Raw genomic sequence first — 24,950 nt, 5'->3', positions numbered from 1 at the left:
TATATCAACACTCTAAGTACTCTATTTGCCCAACTCACCTCTATAGAGCATTAAATAGAGAAAAAAGAACGTGTTGAGCTTCTACTTCAAAATCTATCAAATTCATATGATCAAATTATCATCAATTTAACCAACATTATCCTCATAGACTTTTTAAACTTCGACGATATCTTAACTGGGTTCTCGTAAGAAAAAGCCGGATCAAGAATACAGAAGATGAGTGGGTAACTTCGAAGCAAACAAATTTTTTACCGATGATAAAAGTAAGATTTATGGACTGTGACTCTAGTGGAAGCAAAAGGCGGGGTAGTTCAAAGTCGAGAAGTGAGGGAAAAAATATTTACTACTTTAAATATGTCTGTAAATGGCACTTCAAGAAATAATGTATGAGTATCGAGAAAAATTATCATGGAAATGTGGTCAACACTTCAGGCTGTGGTGAAATATTATTCAGTGAAGCAGCAACAGTTGTAGAAGACATATACAAATGTTTTGATATATGGATTATGGATTCAGGGCGACGTGACACATGACGTCTCGGAGAGAGATTTAATTCCTATTTCATGAGCCTTAGATACAACAGACTGAATACAGACCTTTGTATATATTTTAAGAAGTCTGGTGATGATTATATATCATTTTGTTGTTGTATGTGGACGATATGTTAGTATCCGGCCCCAACAAAGATCAAGTCCAAGAGTTGAAGGCACGGTTGGCTAGAGATTTTGGTATTAAGAACTTGAGACCAACAAACAAGATTCTAGGGATGCAAGTTTACCGAGACAGAAGTAACAGAAAGATTTGGCTTCCCATAACAATTATTTGAAGAAAGTCTTGCAACACTTCAACATGCAAGATAATAAACCAATATCTACCTTTCTTCCTGATAATAAACCCAGTTGTAAGTTGAGTTTCAAAGCTGCAAACAATTGTGACGTTATCTACGACGGAGGTATAATATATGGCAGCTACTCAAACCTGCGATGAGACAATTTATATTAAAATATTATTGGAAGAGATTAGGCACAAACAAGAGAATGTTCATTTGTTTTTTGATAGTAAGAGTGTCTTGCACATCGCAATGAATTCAGCCTTTAATTACATGACTAAACACATTGGAGTTCAATTTCACTTTGTTTGAGAAGTAGTAGATGAAGAAATTGTGGATATGCAGAAAATCCATAAAAAAATGTAAAATAGTTGATGCTCTAACCAATTCAGTTAACACCGATAAGTTTGAGTAATGTAGATCTTCAAGTGGTCTAGCAGAAACGTAAACAGCAGTGAATGAAAAGATTGAAAGGATGTGTGAAGATGTATTTGATACTCAATCAAATCTCCAAGTGGAAGAAATGTTGACAATTTGAATGTGAATACATTTAATGAATTGACATTTGACATTCTTTTGTCTTTATTGATTGCCAAATTCTGTAGGATGAAAAATGAAACACGCTGTCACATATAACAAGTTGATCTTTGAAATTGGACGTGTTTAGATCTGAATTGCATCTATAAATAGAGACATCATTTCACATCATTCTGCATCCATCTCTATAATATTTGTTAGTGATTATGCTTGTCTGTGATGCTCATCGGGTTCGATTGATTGTCTTTTTCCTGTTGGTGTTGAAGAAATATGTTTATGGATTATCTTTCAGATACAAAAAAGTTTGTGTGTGAAAATACGGGGTAGCACTCTCAGGTAAAAAAAACTAACATGATCAGAAGAAAAAAAAATACTTAGTGAATGATGATAATGACTTCCCATTGAAATTCTAGAATGATGTAGATCTATTCAACTTGAACTTTGACGCCTGGTTAGTGGTAAATCCCTTGGCAAAACTGAAGGCTTTAATTTTTATTAGGTGTCCATCGGACATCTCATACCTTCTATAGCTGGTTGGCCGACCTGCAACTATCATCAAAATTAGAAACAATACAAAATGATATGGTAGGATAAAACGAGGCTCATACAATATGATATGCTAGGATAAAACGAGGCTCTTTTATTTTTAGTTTTAGTACATTGTAGTTTAAAAACGGCTATCACAATATGGGACCATGTGAATAGAGAAATTTCATCGATGGACGAACCTAATGCCTGAATCAAAAACATAGTGTAAAACTTTGAGATTTAGTCAGTGATGATATAATAAAATTATGTCCTTGACAAAAGGTCACGAGCATGAGATCAACAAAATGACACAAGCATATATAGTCGAATACCGACGTCTTGAAATACAGAGGCCTTAGTGATTTTTACCAAATAGGATGTGGAAATCATTGGCACTCAGTTTTTCATGTCATAGTTCATGACGTAATAGGAACTCAAGGTTTTTCGGGATTAAAGGTGTAAGTTCTATGCATGGCTTTCTTCCTGCTACTAATATATGCACCAGACTTCTCATTTATATTGGATGCAAAACTAAAAAATGGCCCAACGCGCCTTCGCGGCCTTGGCTCATCATGCTGATCATGGGATTTTGTTGCTTCATAAGCTGAAATATTAGCCTCTTTTTTCTTATTTCTCTCATCCTCTCCAATAATTTCTTCAATAACGATTTCACTTTTTACCAGACCATTGCTTCCATCATCCATCATAGGAGGCTCCAATTTCCTCATTTTTTTTTCCCATTTCTGTTTGAGTGGAATGATCAATATCTGCAGCCAAATGGTTCATTGCCAATCCTTTTTTCTCAAAGCCCTATGATGTATGGCTTGGCCAGGACTCAAAATTAAGCCATCTTTCTCTGGAGAATTAATCAATTCCCCAAGTTCATAAATCTGTTTCCACCGTTTTGAGCTTGTTGTATATATGTCTGAACTCGACCTCCATCTCAGAATCCGAGTAACCGTTAGGCTTGTTTGGTGACATTTCAAAACTTTTCCCGTTCTTTGTTGATGGTAACTCTTCAGGAACTTTCCCTGAACACGGAGTCGTTGAACGATTCATGAGCAGGCTAATGACAAAATTGATAAGTCTTCGACAGATGCAATAGGCTGTGTGTTACTGCCTGTTTTGTTCATATTTGTGTGTCAAAGAACATGGTGTTTTCTACATGCATCCCCTCCATTATAAAGCTTGCCAGTTTGTTTATATATATAAAAAAAGAATCTGATGGAATAATGGAGTTATGGTGTTTATTAGTAAGTGCTTTCTCCATAATTGAACATGTACTCAACCTTAATTTTATTAATTACTATTATTTCATTATTGTTGTTAATTTCGTTAATATTGTTACTTTTAATTTTCGAACTCAATCATTCATAATATCAATATATTATTATTGGCAAAAACTTGTGTGAGGCGGTTTCACGGATCGGTAAAGATCACTACAAAAAAAAAAAAGTTTAGCGACGGCCAAAACCGTCGCTAAAAGGTTTAAGCGACGGTTTGAAAAACCGTAACAGGAGGCCTCGTCGCTATTTTGCAGCGACGGTTTTTGAAAAACCGTCGCCTGGAGCGACGGTTTTTCTTAACAAGACCGTCGCTAATATAGCGACGGGGTAAATTCACCGTCGCTAATATAGCGACGGTTTAAATTATACTGTCGCTATATTAAGCGACGGTTTTAAATAACCGTCGCTGAATGAAAGCGACGGTTTCTAAAACACCGTCGCTACACGAAGCGACGGTGTTTGAAAACTCGTCGCTATATTAAGCGACGGTGTTTGAAAACCCGTCGCTATATTAAGCGACGGTTTTTCGAAATACCGTCGCTATATAAAGTGAAGGTTTTTTAAAGAACCGTAGCTTAATTAAGATAGGTTTTCCGTTAAAAAAATTAAAAATCATCAAAAAAAATACTAAGCAAAATTTCATAAATACATACCCCACAAATATTAAATTTTCGATAAAAAAAAACTTTAAAAATCTTACTTGCGCGAAGATATGCAGATCCACGTAACGCTGAAAGATTACACCGACAAGCAAATCTACGAAATTAATACAAAAAAATGTTAGTACAAGTAAAAAAAACAGAAAATACGAAAAAATTGATAGAGTCTCGTTAAAAGAAAAAAATCCGAATAGGCGAAATCGCTGTTAGGTGTTCGCGAACTGCGGTATATAAAAGAATTATAGCGACGGTAGTCGAAAAATGCGTCGCCATTAGCGACAGTTTTTGAGAAACCGTCGCCGATCTAGATCGGCGACGGTTACGTAAAATGGTCGCTATTGGCGACGGTTTCAAAATTCCGTCGCTTATGGCGACGGATTGTATAAACCGTCGCAAAATAACGCGACAGTTTTTTATTATACCGTCGCACATGGCGACGGGTATGTTACCCGTCGCACAAAATAGCGACGGTGTCATGAAACCGTCGCGAATATAGCGACTGTTGTTGTAAAACCGGATAAACCGTCGCTATAAGAGCGACGGTTTTAGATAAACCGTCGCTTATTTTAGTAGACGACGGGTTTATGAATAACCGTCGCTATTATAGCGTCGGTGTTAATGAGCGACGGTTTGTCAAAACCCGTCGCTAATATAGCGACGGTTTGTTAAAAACTGTCGCTACGCTTTGAATGCGACGGTTTATAAAAAACCGTCGCAACAAAAGCAACGGTTTATTAAAAATCGTCGCTATTCTGCCCGTTTTTTTGTAGTGGATTGACCCGTCTCACACATAAAGATTCGTGAGACCTTCTCACAAGAGACGTACTCTTTATTTTTTTAATAATCATGATATCACTTATTTATTTATTTCTCTGTCTATAAAGTAATAATATTATTTTATTATTTTTTTAAAAAAATTAAAGTTTCATATATTTTACTAATAATTAAAAAAAATTATAATGATTTTAAGAACATGAAAAGAAATAAATTAATTCTATAATAAAAAACCCTATATTGTTTCCAATCAATCAATGCATCGACTGTGTGAAAAGTTTCCTCCCAATGACGAAATGAAGTGATTGCTGCAATGAATTTCTTCAAGTCCATATTATCTGACGATCCGGACCCTCCCAAATCCGATGCGATGGACCCGGGTCCTGCCGTCAAACCACCGCATGACGACCGGCATAAGAGCGGCGTCACACAGGATGATTCTGCTGATGGATGGAGTTTCGGTGGTTTGATCAAGACAATATCAACACGATCTGAATCGGTGATGGAAACATACCGTAGAGATCTTAAGGAATTTGGTTTGGGTCTGAAGAAGGAGACCGAAATCATCCGAGACGCTGCGAGCAGGGCGGTGGTGGATCTCCCTGCTTCTTTGGAAGCTGGCGCTTCAGCCGCACAAGGCGCGCTGGATGGGGTGATGAAATCCACGGCCGAAATTATTTCTAAGGAAACAAAAATTTTAATGTCGGATGGGGAATCGGAGACGCCTGAAACTAATAGGAGCTTGAATACGGGTAGGTATAGTCGGTTTGAGGCACAGTTGAGTGCGATTCAGAGTGATTTGAGCACTTTCTGCGATGAGCCGGAGGATGTGGAGGAGTATAAGAGGTGGAAGTTGGAATTTCAGTTGATTGAGAGGATGGATGAAACTGGGGGTTTGATTGGGGATGATGGAATCTTGGAGAGTGTTTATAGGAAGATTGTGCCGAGGGAAGTTGGTCAAGAGACCTTTTGGTGCCGATACTTTTTTAGAGTTGATAAGCTCAAGCAGCAGGAGAGGGTGAGAGCTAATCTTGTTAAAAGGGCTATTGCAGTTGATGATGATGATGAAGAATTGTCCTGGGACGTTGAGGATGATGAAGATGGTGCGAGTGGAAGTGAGAGTGTTGTGAAGGTGAAAGGTGGAGATGATAAGGGAGCGAGTAATGGAAGTTTGAAGTCTTTGGAAAAACTTGAGGGTTCAAATGGCCCTCTGCGAGATGTCAAGGAAATGAAAGATTTCAATGTGGGCGATGGCAGTAAGGACGAAGTGGTGGAGTCAAGTAAGGAAAGTGTCAAAGAGCCGTCTTTGAGTGAAAAAGAACTGAAGTCTGACGAAGTTGAAGTGAAGAGAGATGGAGATGTGAAGAATGAACTAATTATTGTTGAAAAAAAGATCAATGAGAAAGTGGGTGCAGAGGAGAAGGGCGAAACAGGTGAATGTCGTAAAGGAAATGATGTTTCTTTGGTGTTGAGTCATAAATCGAAGGTGGAGGAGGAGGAAGATTTTGGGTGGGATGAGATCGAGGATGTAGGAAGTGCCGGTGAGAAGAAAATTTTGGCTACTAGTCATGGTGAGAGACCAAAATCCGAGGATATAAGTAAGAAGTTGAGTGTTACAGAAGACGACGAGGATTTGAATTGGGACATTGAAGATGATGATGAGCGAGCAAAAGCTTGATGGCATGTGAATGACAAGAAGTGTCAATCTTTCGATTCTATCATGTGTATGAGCTTTATAGTAGCTTGATTCCGCGTAAATATCGTGAATACAACGGTTGGATGTGGATTTGAAGGGATTAATGATTCCTCAAAGCCTACTTACCTGGTAAATGTCAACAAGAATGCAAGTTTATTGAAAATCGAATTTGAGTTCATAGTTCAATGTCATTAATTGTTCATTTGGTACCATTTATGTCGATCTGTGATAAACTTGCACTTTTTATGTGGATCCTTGTTTATGTTGGATGAGTCAAAGCCTATGTCTTTGTGAATCGATTGTTCATATGGTATATTTCGAAGGTGCGAGTCGTGCGACCATGCAGTAGAAACATCACACTGTTGTTACACATTTTACGTTAAACAAGCATATTTGATCACTACCCAGTAATAGAATATCAGAAACACTCTAAAACGTTATAAGAATATTGCTAGTATCAATCATTCCTTAAAAGGATTATAGCTTATTAGAAACCGTCTTCATCATTTTGTTCTTCACTTTGATACTACAATCAGAAAACTTACTGTCGTCATCCTTGGGCGAGTTAACCTTCTCTATTTTAACATCATTGAGTGATTGAGCTGCTCTTGAAGCAAATTTTTTGACGTGCCCCTGAGCTGAGACATAAAGTTCTTTTATTGAGCCAGATTTAGCAGCATTTGGTTCCATGTGTTGTCCGTTGACAATAACAATTTCTCTCAGCAAAATATGGCTCAAATGTTATTATTAGAGTGAGTCTCAGGGGAGGAACAGGCACGTTCTTGTGTGTTTGAGCAGAAATATGTGCAACACGAGTTTCAAATTCACCCTTCTGGAGTGAAGTTCCAATTTGATACTATCTTATATGCGATATACTTCGTGTGGACAGTCTGACGAACTGTGAAGTAACTAGTGTGGATTTCCAACCCAAATGTTATTATTATATATTCTTCAAGTGTTCAGGACGGATGAAATCATGATTGGTGGTCGCTTTTACGCAATGAATCGGGATTCTAGTGTGCTTGAAAGTCTAAAATCCAATCAGCCGTTTGTCGTGGGAATCAGGTATGACTACTGGAGATTTAGGATGGAAAAATGGAGGCCAATATGCAGTACAAGATAACACAAAGTCAAAACACACGACCCAAGAGAAAGTAGTTAAATTCTTGTTCATATGCTTTGCCAAATCCTTCCCTCCCCTTGGTCATCTCACATGCGTGTACGGATCCGATATTTGAGACACGGGCGTGCATATTAGATAATAGCTAGTAAATTATTTAAATTCATAAAGAAAGCCATTACTAACAAATCTATATCTATGTCAGTATATATATTCATATAATAAGAGTGTCCGCCAAAAGTAATATTTGTACAAAAAAAAAGTTTATCAATAATAATGTATTCATCCATCATATTAAATATTTGAAAATAAATAGAAATAAATATATAATTAAATGTGCAGTCTTTTCGATTTTTTTTTTTAAATTCAAATTTGAATATGATGTCTCTTGAAAATATAAATTAAATTTAAATATCTGTATTGATTATCTAATTTCGGTAATGATTTGGATTTTGTATTACTTTTATATATTAGTTCTGCATACTATCAAATATATTAAACAAAACATAATTTATATATATATATAATATTGCATTTTCTAACTTTTTAGTGAAAAATATGATCATTAATTTTTTAGATATTAATTGTTCGTAAATTTACATTATCATGCATCTTAATCAGAACTTTAGTACAATTTTTTTTAACGTGTTCTCAAATATAATTAAAAGTTTTAATCAAAATTCATTTATTTAATACATGACAAGAATTTTGAATTTTTGGAAAATATTTATATATTTTTAAAATTTTTGATAGGCAAAATAACATATGATTTTCTATGTGTATATATTTATATTATTTTTATAAATAACAGTCATACTCTTTCAATATATTGAATGTAATGGTAAAAAAATCAAATTGACATTAAAAGATTGTTATCCGTCTTTCAACGTTATCTCAAATTGTATTTAGGTAATAATTTTTTATAGTAATATTTGAAAATTAAATATATTCATTATATTATATCAAAAAATTTAAATAATTGTTCAAACATCCATACTTATTAAATTTAATCATTAATTACCTAAAATAATGAAGGTTAGATAGTATGGTAAACAAAAATCTAAGAAGCTCAATTACTTGTAGTCTAAGAGTTTACCTTTTTTAGGGAACCGGTCATTAAATGAGAATAACGTACCTTGCTTCCTTGAATAAGTATCTAATGGTTAAATTTTAATTAATATGCTTAAACTCGTATACTTAATGTTTGTGCTTTATAGTTTTTCATACTAGAAATTTTAAGTAGTGTTTCGGTTGATAGATTTGATTTGGACGAAGGACTTGATTTGATTATAAGATTTGAAAAAGTGAATTTTAAATGACATTCATTTTGAGCGTATTTGAAATTTCATCATGAATGTATTTGAAATTCATCCTAATAACCATCGAAATTGCTTAATTTAATATAAAGTTGATTTGAAATTTACTTGAATTATACTTATATTTTAAATATCTACTTATAGAGATTTAATATTCATTAGTGACTTCCAATTAACAATCCAAATTAGGCCTGTAATTTTTTCCGTCAAGGAATTTTAAGCTTGGATTCAAGCCCGTTCTATATCAAATATAGGCCACACTAACTAGGCCGAGAAAGGCCCATACCGAGTGGACGCGAATAACTATTCCTTACCGACCCGGCGCGAAACGGCGTCGTACGAGGATCTGACATCCGGAAAAGCCCTAGCCAATTTTTTCTTCCTAAAACCCTGAATTTCCAAAACCACAACTAAACTGCTCCGCGCCTTTCCATTTTCTCACTCCCTGTAACACCGTTACTCTCCCTATTTTGAACTCGGAAAATGGCGTCGGTGGTTGTCCGGAACCCGAATTCGAAGCGGGCGATCACACTCATGCCGCGAATCTACTCGTCGTGTGGCCGAGGATCCGCTGTCTCGTCGCCTTTTTCTGCATCGGAATCCAATATCCATTCCACCTCCGTATGCAATCCCTGGTGGAGATCCATGGCTACCTTCACTCGCACGTAAGATGCGTTTTCTTGTTTTGGAATACGGAAATGAATGATACAGTTCATCGCTTCTCTTTGGCTTCTTCTTTTTTATTAATTTATTTTGATCATTTTCTCTAGGTTTAAGCAAACGTGAAATAAGGCAAACGTGAAAATAAGCATCCTGAAGGATTTTTTGAATGATACGAGTCTGATAACTTGGTGGTAATTTAATTGATGTAATCCTTGTTTGCAGAAAGCCTCATGTAAATGTGGGAACGATTGGGCATGTTGACCATGGAAAAACTACATTAACCGCAGCGATCACCAGGGTAAGGTTGAAAATAATAGTCACAGTATTGTGATGTTCACTTTTTCTTTCTTTAGTTTTGATTTGTCTCGGTCATGTTCTATAATCATAAATGGTCTTATATCGTATATATTCTTTGTACTTCAAGGCCTTTAACCCATTTTATTTTCTTTGTAAGGTATTGTCAGAAGAAGGTCATGCTAAAGCTGTTGCCTTTGATGAAATTGATAAAGCCCCTGAAGAGAAAAAGAGAGGGATCACAATTGCCACGGTTAGGATATTTTCTTTATTTTATCTCATATTACGCTTCCGTTTAACATTATCTACCTGTGCTTGTCCTGGAGCTTTCGTCAAATATAGGTTTATGAGTGAGTTGATGCTGCAGGCTCATGTAGAGTACGAAACAGCAAAGAGACATTATGCTCATGTTGACTGTCCTGGACATGCTGATTATGTGAAGGTTGGGTGCGGCTTGCTCATGTTTGAACCTTCTAAGCTTGAATTACTCATTAACCCCTATTCTAATACTACTACTTCATGATGGATTTCTTGTCATGGATGCAATTTGATGAAGATAGAGGTTGGGTTTATTTATGTTTGGAAGCAAAAATGAAGTGATAGACAACTCAGATAGATTTCAATTCAGTTAAATTGAGAAAATGTATACTATAGGAGAATTATAATTGAAAGTAATAAATTGAATCTCGAAGACCTCCTCCGGTAAACTGTCATTTTTGGCTCCGTTAATTTAATCTTTTGCCGCTATTGAAAGGTAATGCAACTCTTTTTGATGATAATGCAGAACATGATTACTGGTGCTGCTCAAATGGACGGGGGTATCCTTGTTGTGTCTGCCCCTGATGGTCCGATGCCACAAACTAAGGAACACATTCTGCTCGCACGCCAGGTTTAAGTCTGGACATGAATTGATATGCAGAATTATGATTCATGGTTTTGCTAATCTTTTGGCTTTGCATTTTCATCATTTACGCTGACTGCTATAGGTTGGTGTGCCATCACTTGTGTGCTTCCTTAATAAAGTTGATGCTGTGGATGACCCAGAATTGCTGGAACTTGTGGAAATGGAACTACGTGGTAATCTTAAATTTTGATCCTGGCATTTTTCTTGCCTGTTGGCCTTTCTATTTTATTCTAACTATTCAACATTACCTCGTTTTTACAGAACTGCTAAGCTTCTACAAGTTTCCTGGGGATGAGATTCCAATTGTCCGAGGATCGGCTCTGTCTGCTTTAGAGGGGACGAATGAGGAAATAGGAAAAAAGGCTATATTAAAGTTAATGGATGCTGTAGATTCATATATTCCAGATCCAATACGTGTACTTGATAAGCCTTTCCTGATGCCCGTGGAAGATGTTTTTACTATTCAGGTAACATATAATTTTACATCAATTAATTTTAGAGAGAATAATAATATATGTTGAACTTCAACATCATAAAAGTATAAAGGGATGCTTGTTCATTATAGCCAAGGAATCAGACCATTTCAATGTCATGGTCAAACGTTTATGAAAGCAGTTGTATGTAGCAAGCTTTAAAAAAAGAAAAAAGAAAATATATACGTGCATGTGATGGAGAAACCAATATTAATAATATTTGCTTTGTGTCTTTGAAAATTTAAGTTTCTAAATGTGGTGGTTAATTTATCTTTCCTTTTATGTACTTATTAATATTTTTGGTGATTCTAATTGATATTACAGAGTTCAAGGATGATTGGACATAATTTTTTTTTTTTAAGTCCAATGTCCCTTCTTTTTATTTTCTTGATGAAGTGATTTTATACTTTGAGAACTATTGGTATCGATATTTTTATCTTGGTGATTTAAGGGGCGTGGAACTGTTGCGACGGGCCGTGTTGAACAGGGAATAATCAAACCAGGGGAAGAAGTAGAAATTTTGGGGCTCTCGCTGGTGAGTTATCTTTGTTAATTTATTTGGAAACTTGGTTTTCAAGCAGAATGCTTGATAGATAGCTTTTATGTGCTATTGATTTAAAGTTGATGTTGAAGGAGTAGAGAGTCTTAATCCTGGACATTAATCTTAGGAAGAGGCTGGTGGAATTCATGAATTTGTTGTATCAAGTTTCAGATGATGGAATCATATAAGTTTGAATTTGTAAAAGTTCTGCATCATCTGTTCATAATGTTGGGGAATTACACCCGAAGCGATGCCGACCACGATGATAATATAGTACCCAAAAATGCGGAATAAAATAATCAACAAGAACACAAAGATTACGTGGTTCACCCAATATAGGCTACGTCCACGGAGCACTGCAACTTTTATAACCGGAAGAAATATTACAACAAGTGTATACACCAATACACTCAATATTTCTCACACTCCCAACCCGAGTATACTGAGAAAATAATTTCTCTAACTCACACAAGAGAATTCCCGCACTCAAGAAAAAAATACACTCTTTTTTCTATGCACTATCTTTTTATCAAAGCTAAAAAGCTTTTGATTTTGGGATACAATAACTGAAGAAATTGAGCTCTATTTATAACTAATTCTCTCCAGCAACTTTATCAACAATTCGATGTGAGAAAAGATTTTATTATTATTTTATTTAATGTGGGTCCCACCCCATTAAATAAAATCTTACCTAACAATTCTCTCACTTGAAGACTTGATTTCAATCATGTCTTCACACCGTCAGTGCAGCAGCTCATACCTCCTTTGTTAGTCCAGGAGACCAATTGAAGTCAAACACAACTTCAGTTTTTCAATTATAACATCCTTCGTGAGCATATCAGCTGGATTCTTGCTTTCAGGAATCTTATCAAGCTTCAAGACTCCATTCACTCGATCTCTAAGGATCCTCATTCCAAGGATTTGTTTTGCAGCACCCAAATCTTTCAAAGCAAATTCCTTTGATAACTCTTTCTCGAGTGTATCAATCTCCTCCAGACAAGCTCCTGCTATCAACATATCATCTACATATATCAGTAGTATGATATAATAACCATCAAGCTTCACATAACAACAGTAATCAGCCTGATACCTCAGAAAACCATCATTATTCATTACACCATCAAACTTCTTGTACCACTGTCTTGGAGCTTGTTTGAGACCATACAAGCTCTTCTGAAGTTTGCACACCATTTTCTCTTTTCCTCGTACTTCAAATCCCTGTGATTGATTCATTTATTCATCTAGCTTACCATGAAGAAACGTCGTCTTTACATCTAACTGTTCCAGATGCAAATCTTCTTTTACCATCAATCCAAGTACAGTCCTGATAGTAGTTAACTTTACCACCAGAGAGAAAATATTAGTGTAACCAATGACTTCCTTTTCACCTTTTACAACAAGTATTTCTTTGTATCACTTGCTACCGTCATGTTCTAACCGGTACTCCCACTTGCTATGTAAAACCTTTTTACCTTCATGAAGTTCTGACAACTCCCACATGTGATTGGATGACAGTGAATCCATCACATCTTCCATGGCTAACTCCCACTATTTAAAGGTCTCACAAACATCCGATTTATTTTTCACAAAATAAACCCAAAATTTCCTGCTCGAATCGTCAACAGTAGTGCCATAATATCTTGGGTGATCTCCAAGGGATGTCACAAGAGATGGTCTACATACATCAGTATGTACCAGCTCCAAATCCGCTGATTTCGGTTCTCTAACCTCTTTTGAAAAGCTCACCTTTTTCTGCTCTCCAAAAAATACAGCTTCACACAGCTTGTGTTCAACGATCTTTAATTCCGGTAGCTTTCCGTTTGAAACAAGCATCTTCATTCCCTTCTCACTCGTATCCCCAAGCCTACGATTCCATAGACTTGAATTAGCTCCAGCATCCACAGCCGCTAATTTATTTCTCAAACTGAAAGTCATATAAAGTGTTCCAGTTTTCTTTCCTCGAGCAACAATCATGACTCATTTTTTATTTTCCAGGAACCATCACCAAAGGTCACCTTATGACCTTCGTGGTCAAGCTGTCCCACTGAAATCAGATTATGTGTCAACTTTGGTACATGCCTTACTTTGTTGATTTTCTAGACAGATCCATTTGTCATCTTCATCCGGATATCACCCATACAAATTTTTTCCAAAGGTTTTCCATCAGCCAGGAAAACTTTTCCGTAATCTCCCGCAATGTAATTATCGAATACATCACGATTACCAGTGGTATGAAACGAAGCTCCCGAGTCCATAACCCAAGAATCAACCGGGCTTTCCATGGATAGTAATAGAGCATCATGTACCTCCTCAGTAACAACATTAGCGTCGTTCTTTGTTGATCTGCAATTCTTTTTCAGGTGACCAGTCTCACCACAGCTCCAGCACTTCATATTCTTTTCATAGATGTTTTTATCTTTTCCATTTCTTGACTTGGACCTACCATGTCATTGGTTAAAACTCTTTTCGTCACTCCTGCCTTTTCCTCTATTCTCGATATTTAGAGCAGAACTTGATGATGTTCCTTCACTAGAATCCATCTTGCGAACATCTTCGGCAAGAATTTGATTTCTGACATCATTGAATTTTAGTTTTTCTTTTCCAACAGAGTTACTAACCGCTGCCGCATCGGTTCCCAATTGTCTGGTAAAGACGCCAAAAGAATAAGTGCCCGCAAATTTAATTTCAACCGATGTTAGCTGTGAAACAATCGTGTTGAATTCATTGATGTGTTTAGCCACCGATGCATCTTCTCTCATCTTCAAGTTAAATAACTTCTTCATGAGATGTACTTTATTATTTGCCGATGGCTTTTCGTACATGTCCGACAAAATGGTCATCATCTCCTCCGTTGTTTTTGCCTCCGCCACGTTATGTGCCACGTTCTTTGTTAGGGTCAATCGTATTACACCTAACACTTGTCGGTCAAGAAGCTTCCAGTCATCATCCTCTATCTTTTCCGTTTTCTTTCCAGATAGAGGTTGATGCAACTTCTTGCTATACAAATAATCAATAATTTGTAGTCGCCAGAACGTAAAATCTGTACCGTCGAACTTGTTGATTCCCGGTCCCGATCCATCATCTCCGGCCATCACTTCTCTAGCCTTAGAAAAAAATCTAAAAAATCTTTTCTGATGTGGAAGATCAGACAAAGCTGCAACTACATAGCATACTCAGAATTTTTAAGAATTTTCACAACAAGGCTCAGATACCAGTTGTTGGGGAATTACACCCGAAGCGATGCCGATCACGATGATAATATAGTACCCAAAAATACGGAATAAAATAATCAACAAGAACACAAAGATTTACGTGGTTCACTCAATATAGGCTACGTCCACGGAGCACTGCAACTTTTATAACCGGAAGAAATATTACTACAAGTGTATACACCAAGACACTCAATATTTCTCACACTCCCAACCCGAGTATACTGAGAAAATAATTTCTCTAACTCACACAAGAGAATTCCCGCACTCAAGAAAAAAATACACTCTTTTTTTCTATGCACTCTCTTTTTATCAAATCTAAAAAGCTTTTGATTTTGGGATACAATAACTGAAGAAATTGAGCTCTATTTATAACTAATTCTCTCCAGCAACTTTATCAACAATTCGATGTGGGAAAAGATTTTATTATTATTTTATTTAATGTGGGTTCCACCCCATTAAATAAAATCTTACCTAACACATAACTCTTGTCAATCTATTTAAAACTGGAAGCAAGTTCATTGCCAGATTTATGAACATTTAAATTGTTGAAGCTGTGCAACCAGACTTGTAGTTTTCCCCTGGAAGTTTATTGTTATTTTTTTGTGATCAAATCGACGTCTATATAGTCGTTACATGATTTCTTCTTCATATAGATAGATATAAGATCTATGGGGCAGTTACTTAGACGATCGACTTCTATATAGTGGTAATGTTGTTTTATAAAACTTGGGAGCACATAAAAACAAGTTGGATTTGTTTTCATGAAGGATTAGATTGCTCTCCGGCAATCAAATTATCCTGTGGAACAACCCTTCTATTGGTTTACCCGCTTTTGTCGTGAGCTAGCTCCGACGTATTCTACTGCTTTGTTTTTTGTTCTGGTACTCCAATGCCACGTCTCTTTCTGCTACAGAACAAACTAAAAACTACGGTAACTGGTGTAGAGATGTTCAAGAAGACTCTGGATTTTGGTCAGGTAAAGAGATTAATTTATGCCCATGAAAATGATTATTTATGCTGCACCTGTTACAATCATTTCTTTTTGTTCTAGGCCGGCGACAATGTGGGTCTGCTATTGCGTGGCTTGAAACGTGATGATATCCAACGAGGAATGGTTAGCGCACTCACTGGGATGTTTATTTCTGTTATTTATTTATTCCATTCACTCTTATTACCTTTGTTTTTCTGTGATAACTCATTTTTCCGGAATCAATAAAGTTCTTTTTCCTTTTGCCTGGTTATGCTATTATCTGTTATCTGGATGCCTTACCCGCCTGGTTTACAGTTTCTGTTTGCAGAAATATTGTTTCAAATGAATGCTTTAAATGCATCTGCAGGATGTGTTGGGGATATCATTTATCTGTTTCTTTTGTTCTTTTCATACAGGTGGTTGCAAAACCCAGTACTCTTAAAACCTACACAAAATTTGAGGCAGAAATATATGTCCTCACAAAAGAGGAAGGGGGTCGTCATACCGCTTTCTTTTCGAATTATAGACCTCAATTCTACATGAGGACAGCTGATGTCACTGGTAAAGTCGAGTTGCCAGAAAATGTGAAGATGGTTATGCCCGGGGACAATGTAACTGCTGTTTTCGAGCTTATCTACCCGGTTCCTCTTGAAGCAGGTACATGGAGGCAATGTTTCAATTAAAGGTTTTACTGGGTTGCCATTTTCTGATCCAACTAAGCTTTAACTTATTGTGTTTGGTCTCTTTCCAGTTGGTTTTCCGATCGTTAATTATGCATTGCTTTTCATTTTTTGTTTGAGCCATTTCTAGCACTTGTATCGAGGCATTGCTTGTTGCAGGTGATATTTATTTTGGTAGTCTTCTATTCAATTCAACCAGAGAAAGGGAGAAGCTTAGATGTTAATGTCCTTGATGCCTTCAATTGCTGCTATTTTTTTGGTAATATTGTGGACAATCTGAATCTAAATAAAGAAGATGCCAACTCTAGTTTAATTCTGGTTTTCAATTTATGTTATCTGAGAACAGATGTTTACTTTCAGCTGATTTTGATCTTATGTACCTTATTTGGTTTTGAACGACCCTCGACCCTCGAGTTTTAAGAATTTTGATACTTGCTTTTCTATTGTACATGAAGTATATATAATGGGATAACTAAATACTTCGTGATTTTGAATCTCTCCTTGATTATGGTGGGACAAACTAGAGAGATTCGAGTGGTGATATGCATTGTACGTCTGATTATTTAGTTATTTACGCAGTCAATTTGCTAACCAAAACTTAACCGTTTTTTTCCGAAATGGACAGGCCAAAGATTTGCCCTGAGAGAGGGTGGCCGAACAGTTGGTGCTGGAGTTGTTTCAAAAGTTATGAGTTGATCTTGAAACCAACACAGTCTTGCCTGGCTTGCCTCCTTTCACCCATAGTTCGCCATTTGTTCTGCCTTTGATTGCGAATATCCTTCGGCTTTGCTGCAAAATGGTTTGATGCCCTTATTTGTAAGGCGCATTTGAGAATATTTAGGAAGAGCACAGCACACAAGCGATATTGCAGTGACTTGTTACTCCACAATATTCTTGTTATTTTTATGTAGTTTTCGTCATGTATCATCAATAATTAATTTTGTTTTGAGGCTGCGTTCTCGCATTAAGTGCTCTTCCCTACCACATAATGTTGCCGGAACGGCCCTAATTGTCAGTACTAGAAAATCCTGTGTTTTTTAGTCTCTAATAATTCCTCAAAAGGTAGGAAAATTTCATGGGGTTCTTTGTTTTTTATTGTCCGAATGAATATCGGTAAAGGTCACTTTCTTTACCCAATATAAATATAAATTTTTTATTCACGTCAAGTATGGGTTGCGAGAATTCATTCCCTAATTCAAAGTTATGCATTGTATTTATGAATACTAGAATTTCTGCGACAGTAATAATAGAACAAGAGTATGTATCAATATTCGTTTTAATCATTTTGACACAAGACATTGACTTTTTCTCGTTTTCCTCCGCGTTTTCCTTGTTTCCACTAGATAATGGAAAATTTTAATCAGGGAATGATGATTCTCTAAACGTCAATGTAGCTTATGTTAATGTTACTTTTGGTCATTTTGACAAAGACATTAACCTTTTTTCATTACCCTTTCACATTATTTTCTATGTTTTCATTAGAGTCTAGATATACAAATTTTCACAAGAGGATGATTGCTCCTCCAACAAAATTCCCTGGAAAAAATGTAACTTCTTGAATTACAATTTCAATCTTGAGACTACGAATAATGTCCCAACAGAGTGCGTGCAACGTTGTGTGAAGTATAAACTCACCAACGTTAATCAGACCACCACCCTCAGAACAGCAACTACCATCAAGACCGCTCCACGATAGTACATATCTTTCATATTTCCCTCCAAACAATTTATCATTTCATCTTCTTTTTCGCTCATCTTGCCAGAAATTTTGCTGATAGAATCCACCGTATCTTTCAGTTTATGTACAGCCCACGAGAGCGAAATAAGCCCCAACCCCAATCCAGTACTCAGAATCTTAGACGCACAAAAGGGTACCCTATTACAGAGTACACGGCAGAGTGCTGATAAAATGACAGCAATACCAGCTCCAGCAATGGTGGCGGAGCATTGGGTTAGCATCTCAGGCAGCTGGGGACTGGATTTCTTCAACGAGCGGATAGTATTTCTGGTCTGCCGCTGCTCTTTGTTGACAAGAATGGACAAAAGAATTTCACACATGTGCACGTGGCTCTTTTCCCTCTCTTTAATTGTTCTTGTAGGGCTCTTCTTCTTCTTCTCTGATGCCTTTCTCCTCACTTTTTCGTGGCTGCTAAAAATTTATAACGTAAGGTGCAAGATTTTTTCATCTCGTGGTCATATATATCTAGAACAAGACTAGAGTAAGATGTCAGTTTAATCTTTTGCAAGTGGCAATCACACGCCTTTGCACATACGAAATAGAGGCCAAAACATGGTTTTGCATAGGAGAATTTCGCATCTTAACCTTTAGAAATTCAGATTGAAGATGATATAAACTTGTTAAGAAAATTTTAAAAAAAAATCAAATAGGAATATACATAGACGGAGGCGGCTTATTTTATGAAAAACTGAGGACTTTACCAAGATACCACTAAGGTCTAAGTTTATAAATGGATGTAAATAGCTTGTCCTTACAGTGGAGTCCTTGAGAAAGTATAAATTTATATGTCAGGTTTTAAAGCAGAGTTGTACCTCTTCAAAGGTCCTGCTTTCTCAATTAGAACATTGGATGCAATTGCGCTGGCTTGTGCTCTTTTCCGCCTGGTAAACAAGATAAAAACATTGTGAGGATCCTAGAAAAAACAAATTCATAAAGATAGTTCAGTGGTCAATGAAACAGATAAAGCTAATTAATACCTTTCAAAGAAAGGGACCAGCATAGTCTGCTTACTGGATTTATTCGTATTTTTTGATGAGTAAACGCTAGATATTTCGTGTAACACATCATTCATCTCATTCTCAAAATAATTCTGTTGTTGACCATCAAGATCACACGAATATTCCACAGAAGATTCATTGAAGTAGAATTCCCCGGTTGGATATATAAGAGACTGCTGAGTAAATGGTGCAAAATCTAGATGCCACATCAAATCGTGGAGCAAAGACAAATCAAGCGAACCATTTTCTACTCCCATTGATCCAGAGGCAAGTAATTTCAAGATCTTTTCCTGACTTTTACATTTATCGGCGATCCCAAAGCCAGAAGGTTCGGAGCCTGGTTGAGAGACAAAATTTAAAACATGGATAGAGTGAGGATTACTTCAGCGTCACTGAATTCTCAAATTTATGAGTTTGAATCCCATGAGTTGCAAGTTTTACAGTTATTGGGTCCGGATTTTGGGAAGTAACAACTATGAATCACAACATTCTAGAGGCATTGTATTATCAAAATACACAAGTAGCAAAATATATATATTATTTGGAAGGGTATTTTTTGGTAAAAGATAACAGATATTTAAATGGAAAGGAGAAAATTAGTCGGTGGTGAACCTTGAATGCCAGTAGGCCTTTTAAAAGCCGAGTCCAGTGTGATCAAGTTATGACGGTCTAACAATCCACTGGTAAATTTCCAATCCTCTTTCTGGTGCAGGCATAAACCAAAGGAGCGAGAGCTAAACTGAACTTGGTTTGAGTCCTGATGGGGAAGAAAACTGTGAAAGTCCTGCGACATAAAGGAGAAGCTCAGCACGACAAGAACACAAAATTATATAGAGGACGCCAATCAATCAACAAAGTACTCAGTCACGAATCAAGTAAAAAAAACTAAATCGCAAAACTTTTTCCAGGAGAACGAAATCTGCACCACCTTCCTATGCAAATACTAAGATATTATTCATTTGGTTCAAATAGTTCATAATACTAAAACATTATCATTCACGAAATAATGGGAACGATTCTGGAAAATATCATAAGTCAAGCAAAAAGGGAAAAAAAGAAAGTGGCTGCCAATCTTGGGCATATGCATCTCAAGCTCGTGCTTGAAAATTCTTGAGCATATATACATATGAACCTTATACAAACACGGAATCCTCTATTCTATACCTTTGAGAACATGTTAAAGCCTGGTTCTGAATGCAACAAATGAGGAGGGCAGCCATGCGAGGCCATCAAACAGAGCTCCGTCATCTCTTCCTCAGAGAGGAACCCAGTTTCAGATAACCATAAGGTTCCGTCTTCTGTACCCGTCTTTTAAGGGTCGCAACAAGATTTGGCCTATCCTACACCGCTCCTCAAATTTACAATAGATTTAATTCATATTAATCAAGGCCCAATTTCGTTTGCAAGTTGCATTATAAATGAAATCAAGAAAATAGATATATGTGATACAAGAATTAACGGGGAATTCGAGCGAGTTGGTGGGTCCAAATCCAGGTTGGATTTCTGAGTTCAGACAAAAGCTTCTTTTCGATGTTCTCTGTTTCAGAAATCTTCTAGTTGTCAAAATTACCTTCCACCTAGGGGTGGGTATATACCGTACCGTAAATATAGTTATGGAATTTTTTCATACTGATACCGATATCAAAAATTCGATATACCGCATATTCGGTATATCGAATTTTCGATATGAAAAAGTTCATACCGGATAGCGTACCGACACCGAAAATTTTGTCGGTATACCGAAAAAATGTCGGTATATCGAAAATATTATCGGTATACCGAACTTAAATTTTAAAAAATAATAATAAAAAAATTATTTTCGATTTTTCGTTATTTTTTCGGTACGGTATTTCGATATTTCGATATATTTTTCACGCCCTACTTCCACCGCTTTTGTTTTTTTTTTTTGTTACATTGGGGCTGGTGGTGTGGTTGATTGTGGATCATACATGAGATCGAACACATGTTTTTGTTTTTATTTGTTTTCCAGCACTATTCCATATTTCTTTCAATACAAAAAAAGGTTTATATATTATTACACTGAAGATTATTATTGACATTAAATTAAAAAACATAATTATATTATTATAATTGATCAATGAAATATACATGACTACAAATACTACACATCAATACATACATGATTAAAATTGACATTTTGTCTTTATAAATTTAATCACTCCTACAAAAGTGTGATCTTTTGTAAATGCTCTCCGAGAGTGATGACCATTATCTTATGCATTTTAAATAGTTGAATAATTTTTCCATCAGTTATGATTTAACCTATCAAGATAAAAAACAATATAAAATTTATTTATTTTTTGAAAACATATAAAATGTATTTCACTAAAACATGATAATTCAGTTTGATCCCCCTAAAACCGAGTTATGGTCATCCCGGGTCCTAACCATTCTCGAAGCCTCATCATTCCCCGAACTCATAGTAGCCTGAACCCCTACCATGCTGAAGCCCTCATCGTTCTTTAACCTTAGCTCATTGTCCCGAGTCCTTAGCAGCCCGACCTCCTATCTTACTCGAGCCCTAACCTAACCGGAAATGCCTAAGAGTATCAAGATGCTAACATAAGAGCACGGTCAAAAAGTTATATTTAATGAGTTTTATGATTTAATAAAAAAATGTGTCATGTAACACATATATAAAATAAATATAAATTGTTAGGTACACGCTTGAATATTATGAAATTTCTACGTATTTTCCGAAGTAGACGACGTGGATCAGACATTATAATAAAAATATAGAAATAGGAACACAAAAATAGAAATGTTTTTATTTTTGGATGAAACACCAAAATAGAATATTGGAGCAATATGAGTCCACCATTCCGCACTTTCCAAATTCCAAACAAGAACAAAGTCAAAAGTTTACGAAAAGTTTACAATCAGAGTGCGTAAACTTTTGACTTCCAATTCGATTACTTCCCTGTCAAAGATCACATTCAAATTCAATATTTCAATCATTTGATCCCTCCATTTCAGTTAATCGATCCATACACGGCGAAATATGGGAACAACTGAAAGAATTGTTTACACTTTCATTCTGATTTATCTGATGCTGATGATCATCGCTAGAACGGAAAAATCAGCCGCCGAACGCCGTCTCCTACCGGAGGAGTTGCATCAAGTTCAGGTAAGTCGGCTGTTTTTAGAAGGGGTTGATTTCAACTGTGGAGATGAGATCAATTTTTTTTTATTTTTCAAATCTCTGCAGTCTGGTCACGCGAAGTTGGGACCGAAGTGCAGCGAGAATCCGCCATTGCTGAACGGGGGTAGCGGAGGGGGGTCGGTTCTGGAAATGGGAGGGCTTCAATGCTACGTTTCGGGCCCTTCGGATTCGAAGCTCGCTATCGTCCTTGCTTCCGACATTTACGGTAACTTGTAAAAAAAAAAAAGCAAAATTTTATTTATAAATTTCACGATTTGTCATGGAACATACTGAAATAAAATCATTCACCAAGTTTATATTTGTAACCAATTATTGGTTTTATTATTTTTTTAAATTCAATTCTTGATTGGAATTGCCTAGAAGATCAAACGGCCAACCTGCGAGTGAACACACTAAAAAATACATTTTAGAAAGTGAATAATTTTGTATTTTCTTATTTGCTTCCTTATGCAGTTAATGTTTTTGCGCAGGATATACAGCACCCAACCTGAGGTATTCCTACATCCTGGCCCATATTTTCTGGGGGTTTTAGGCTTTTAGCTACAAATTTAACAATACAAGGGAGTTTTAGCTTGTTAGTTTTTCATGGGGGTTTCGCTCCATGTTTGTCAATATTTGGCTTTTTAGCTTATTCATTATTCACAGAAAATTTTAGCAAATTTAGAAAAACACAAAGGTGGTTTTAGGCAATTTATCCCTAATCCAGTTGTGGATATCTTGAAAGAGATATTTTTTTGTTTGGTTTTGTTGAAACTGATTCCAGGATCTATTTATTCCTAGGAAACTTGCTGATAAAGTTGCGGCTTCTGGGTTTTATGCGGTGGTTCCGGATTTCTTCCACGGAGATCCATACGATCCTACAAACCCAAATAAGACTAAGCCGGTCTGGATGGCACAGCATGATCCAGTTTGTTTCTTACCCACTAACTAGACCTCGTTTTACACGTTAAAAAATATTACTCAAGGAATTGAGTGAACTTTTCAGTACGTGAACGTAAGACACGTTTTGAGATGCCAATTGAAACGCAAATTGGTTTCTCTTTTAGTCTTCCCAATTTTTAATGGTGATTCTTAGATTTTACTTACCGTCTGAATGCTTCCATAACCATAAACTCTTGTATGTTTCATGCAGTAAGGTATTTGCTAGTTTATTTATGACGAATCGTGTGTTAGTACTTTTGACATATTGTCATTAGTATTTCTATTAGATTAAGGCGTTTGAAGATACGAAACCAGTCTTAGAGGCTTTGAGAGGTCGCGGTACATCATCAATCGGCGTTGCTGGATTTTGCTACGGCGGTATGTTTCAGTAGGTCACATCAGGTCCAACTTGGATTGTATGTTGCTTCTAAGCCATAATCCAAGAGGCATCAGATTCTTGACCTGTTTTTTTTTTAATTTTTTTATATCGCCAGGTAAGGTGGCCGTGGAACTAGTAAAATGCGGGATTGTTCAAGCTGGAGTTCTTCTACATCCATCACTTGTGACCGAAGATGACATGAAAGGTATGAAGCTTTATTTGCTTAAAATCCGAGTTTTGCGGTTGGTGACATATTTTCTTGAGATAAAATGCTCATCATTCGACTAGAATTGCCTTAAAATGCACCGTGTTACAATAGAAAAGTTTTAATTAACCTGTGAGTTATTTGCAGAGGTTAATTTACCACTAGCTATTTTGGGAGCAGAGAATGACCATGTCTCGTGTCCTCCCAAGCTAGTTAAAAGGTTCAAGGAGATTTTGACCTCCAAAAAGGTAAACACTCGGTCTGGCTCTCTTAGACGATCATATCTGTGCTATACTTTTTGTGGACACATATATTCAAAAGATTTGAGTTGAATCGTAATAATCAGTTGTAAAATTTCGGCCTTTTTTTGCCTTTTGTTATAGATTCCTAACTTTGCGAAAATCTTTCCTGGGGTTGCTCATGGGTGGACCTTGAGGTACAACTTGACTGATAAGAAGGCTGTGAAGGCTGCTGATAAAGCTCACCTAGATATGCTGAATTGGTTGATCAAGTATGTCGATTGAGAGGAGAATTGAAGGCAACTGATCACTTTAAGGTTCCAAAGAACAAGTGATTCAAATATATTTTACGTTGATTTTCTCATTGGCTTGTCTCATTTGAAATATGTTGTCATTTCCAAAGAATAATTTATTCAAAGGCGGTGTGAAATATTTCCCTACCTCTAGGCTTTTTTTTTTAAAGAATATTTTTGACAATTTTTTTAAAAAAATAGAGATGTCTCCTGCAATATTTCTCTATTTCATGTAATAATATTGGTGGAATATATCCCTACCTCTAGGCTTTTCCCAACAGTCATTCAAGACAAAATGATCAAAAAACTAATTTTTGGTGACAAGAACAGGTTGATTAAATATATTTTAAAAATAAATGTGAATATTTTTTATTATTAAATAATTGAGTAATTCAATATTTACTCTTGCTCAATATAAATAAAATTAAATGATTTTAAAAAAAAATTTCTCAATAAAATTTATTATTATTTGTTTCGAAAATAGTGTAATACATTTATTAAACAAAATTAC

At 36.1% G+C, this 24,950-nt stretch overlaps 4 protein-coding genes across 5 annotated transcripts; 3 read left to right on the top strand and 1 right to left on the bottom strand.

Moving 5' to 3' along the window:
- Positions 1–4,855: 4,855 nt before the first annotated feature.
- On the top strand, positions 4,856–6,624 carry LOC140967306 (uncharacterized). Its single transcript, XM_073427759.1, has one exon. The coding sequence runs from the start codon at positions 4,927–4,929 to the stop codon at positions 6,289–6,291; it is 1,365 nt and encodes a 454-aa protein (XP_073283860.1). The 5' UTR covers positions 4,856–4,926; the 3' UTR covers positions 6,292–6,624.
- Positions 6,625–9,103: 2,479 nt separating this feature from the next.
- LOC140967315 (elongation factor Tu, mitochondrial-like) lies at positions 9,104–17,450 on the top strand. The gene is made up of 12 exons (XM_073427773.1): positions 9,104–9,410; positions 9,631–9,706; positions 9,863–9,955; positions 10,070–10,144; positions 10,487–10,591; positions 10,689–10,779; positions 10,868–11,073; positions 11,531–11,614; positions 15,746–15,808; positions 15,884–15,946; positions 16,219–16,459; positions 17,108–17,450. Exons 1-12 carry the CDS (start codon positions 9,229–9,231, stop codon positions 17,176–17,178), a joined length of 1,350 nt encoding a protein of 449 aa, XP_073283874.1. The 5' UTR covers positions 9,104–9,228; the 3' UTR covers positions 17,179–17,450.
- A 522-nt stretch (positions 17,451–17,972) lies between these two features.
- On the bottom strand, positions 17,973–20,638 carry LOC140967344 (uncharacterized). Of its 2 annotated transcripts, none has more exons than XM_073427817.1 (5): positions 20,383–20,638; positions 19,831–20,002; positions 19,198–19,555; positions 19,033–19,101; positions 17,973–18,631 (listed from the first exon to the last, which is right to left on the bottom strand). In XM_073427817.1, exons 1-5 carry the CDS (start codon positions 20,464–20,466, stop codon positions 18,127–18,129), a joined length of 1,188 nt encoding a protein of 395 aa, XP_073283918.1. In that variant the 5' UTR covers positions 20,467–20,638; the 3' UTR covers positions 17,973–18,126. The 2 variants fall into 2 exon arrangements, with proteins under 2 accessions (XP_073283918.1, XP_073283919.1); XM_073427818.1 differs by having other exon boundaries at positions 17,973–18,628; positions 20,383–20,635.
- A 1,436-nt stretch (positions 20,639–22,074) lies between these two features.
- Positions 22,075–24,586, top strand: LOC140967237 (endo-1,3;1,4-beta-D-glucanase-like). The gene is made up of 8 exons (XM_073427647.1): positions 22,075–22,366; positions 22,448–22,607; positions 22,873–22,894; positions 23,183–23,309; positions 23,611–23,701; positions 23,818–23,907; positions 24,055–24,155; positions 24,291–24,586. Exons 1-8 carry the CDS (start codon positions 22,241–22,243, stop codon positions 24,429–24,431), a joined length of 858 nt encoding a protein of 285 aa, XP_073283748.1. The 5' UTR covers positions 22,075–22,240; the 3' UTR covers positions 24,432–24,586.
- The last annotated feature ends 364 nt before the right edge of the window (positions 24,587–24,950 follow it).

Source organism: Primulina huaijiensis, unplaced genomic scaffold (assembly GCF_012295235.1).
Source record: "Primulina huaijiensis isolate GDHJ02 unplaced genomic scaffold, ASM1229523v2 scaffold24871, whole genome shotgun sequence".
Classification (NCBI taxonomy): Eukaryota; Viridiplantae; Streptophyta; class Magnoliopsida; order Lamiales; family Gesneriaceae; genus Primulina; species Primulina huaijiensis.
The sequence above is the reverse complement of the archived record's forward strand: the minus strand, read 5'-3'. Positions and strand labels throughout refer to the sequence as shown.

Coding starts and splice junctions, on each gene's coding strand:
- LOC140967306 (XM_073427759.1), top strand. CDS start 4,927: ATGAATTTCTTCAAGTCCATATTATCTGACGATCCGGACCCTCCCAAA.
- LOC140967237 (XM_073427647.1), top strand. CDS start 22,241: ATGGGAACAACTGAAAGAATTGTTTACACTTTCATTCTGATTTATCTG. Junction 22,367..22,447: donor AGGAGTTGCATCAAGTTCAG/GTAAGTCGGCTG, acceptor AAATCTCTGCAG/TCTGGTCACGCGAAGTTGGG. Junction 23,908..24,054: donor GACCGAAGATGACATGAAAG/GTATGAAGCTTT, acceptor AGTTATTTGCAG/AGGTTAATTTACCACTAGCT.
- LOC140967344 (XM_073427817.1), bottom strand. CDS start 20,466: ATGACGGAGCTCTGTTTGATGGCCTCGCATGGCTGCCCTCCTCATTTG. Junction 19,556..19,830: donor AAGGCCTACTGGCATTCAAG/GTTCACCACCGA, acceptor TCTCTCAACCAG/GCTCCGAACCTTCTGGCTTT. Junction 18,632..19,032: donor AAAGCAGGACCTTTGAAGAG/GTACAACTCTGC, acceptor ATAAATTTTTAG/CAGCCACGAAAAAGTGAGGA.
- LOC140967315 (XM_073427773.1), top strand. CDS start 9,229: ATGGCGTCGGTGGTTGTCCGGAACCCGAATTCGAAGCGGGCGATCACA. Junction 10,145..10,486: donor GACATGCTGATTATGTGAAG/GTTGGGTGCGGC, acceptor ATGATAATGCAG/AACATGATTACTGGTGCTGC. Junction 15,947..16,218: donor ATGATATCCAACGAGGAATG/GTTAGCGCACTC, acceptor CTTTTCATACAG/GTGGTTGCAAAACCCAGTAC.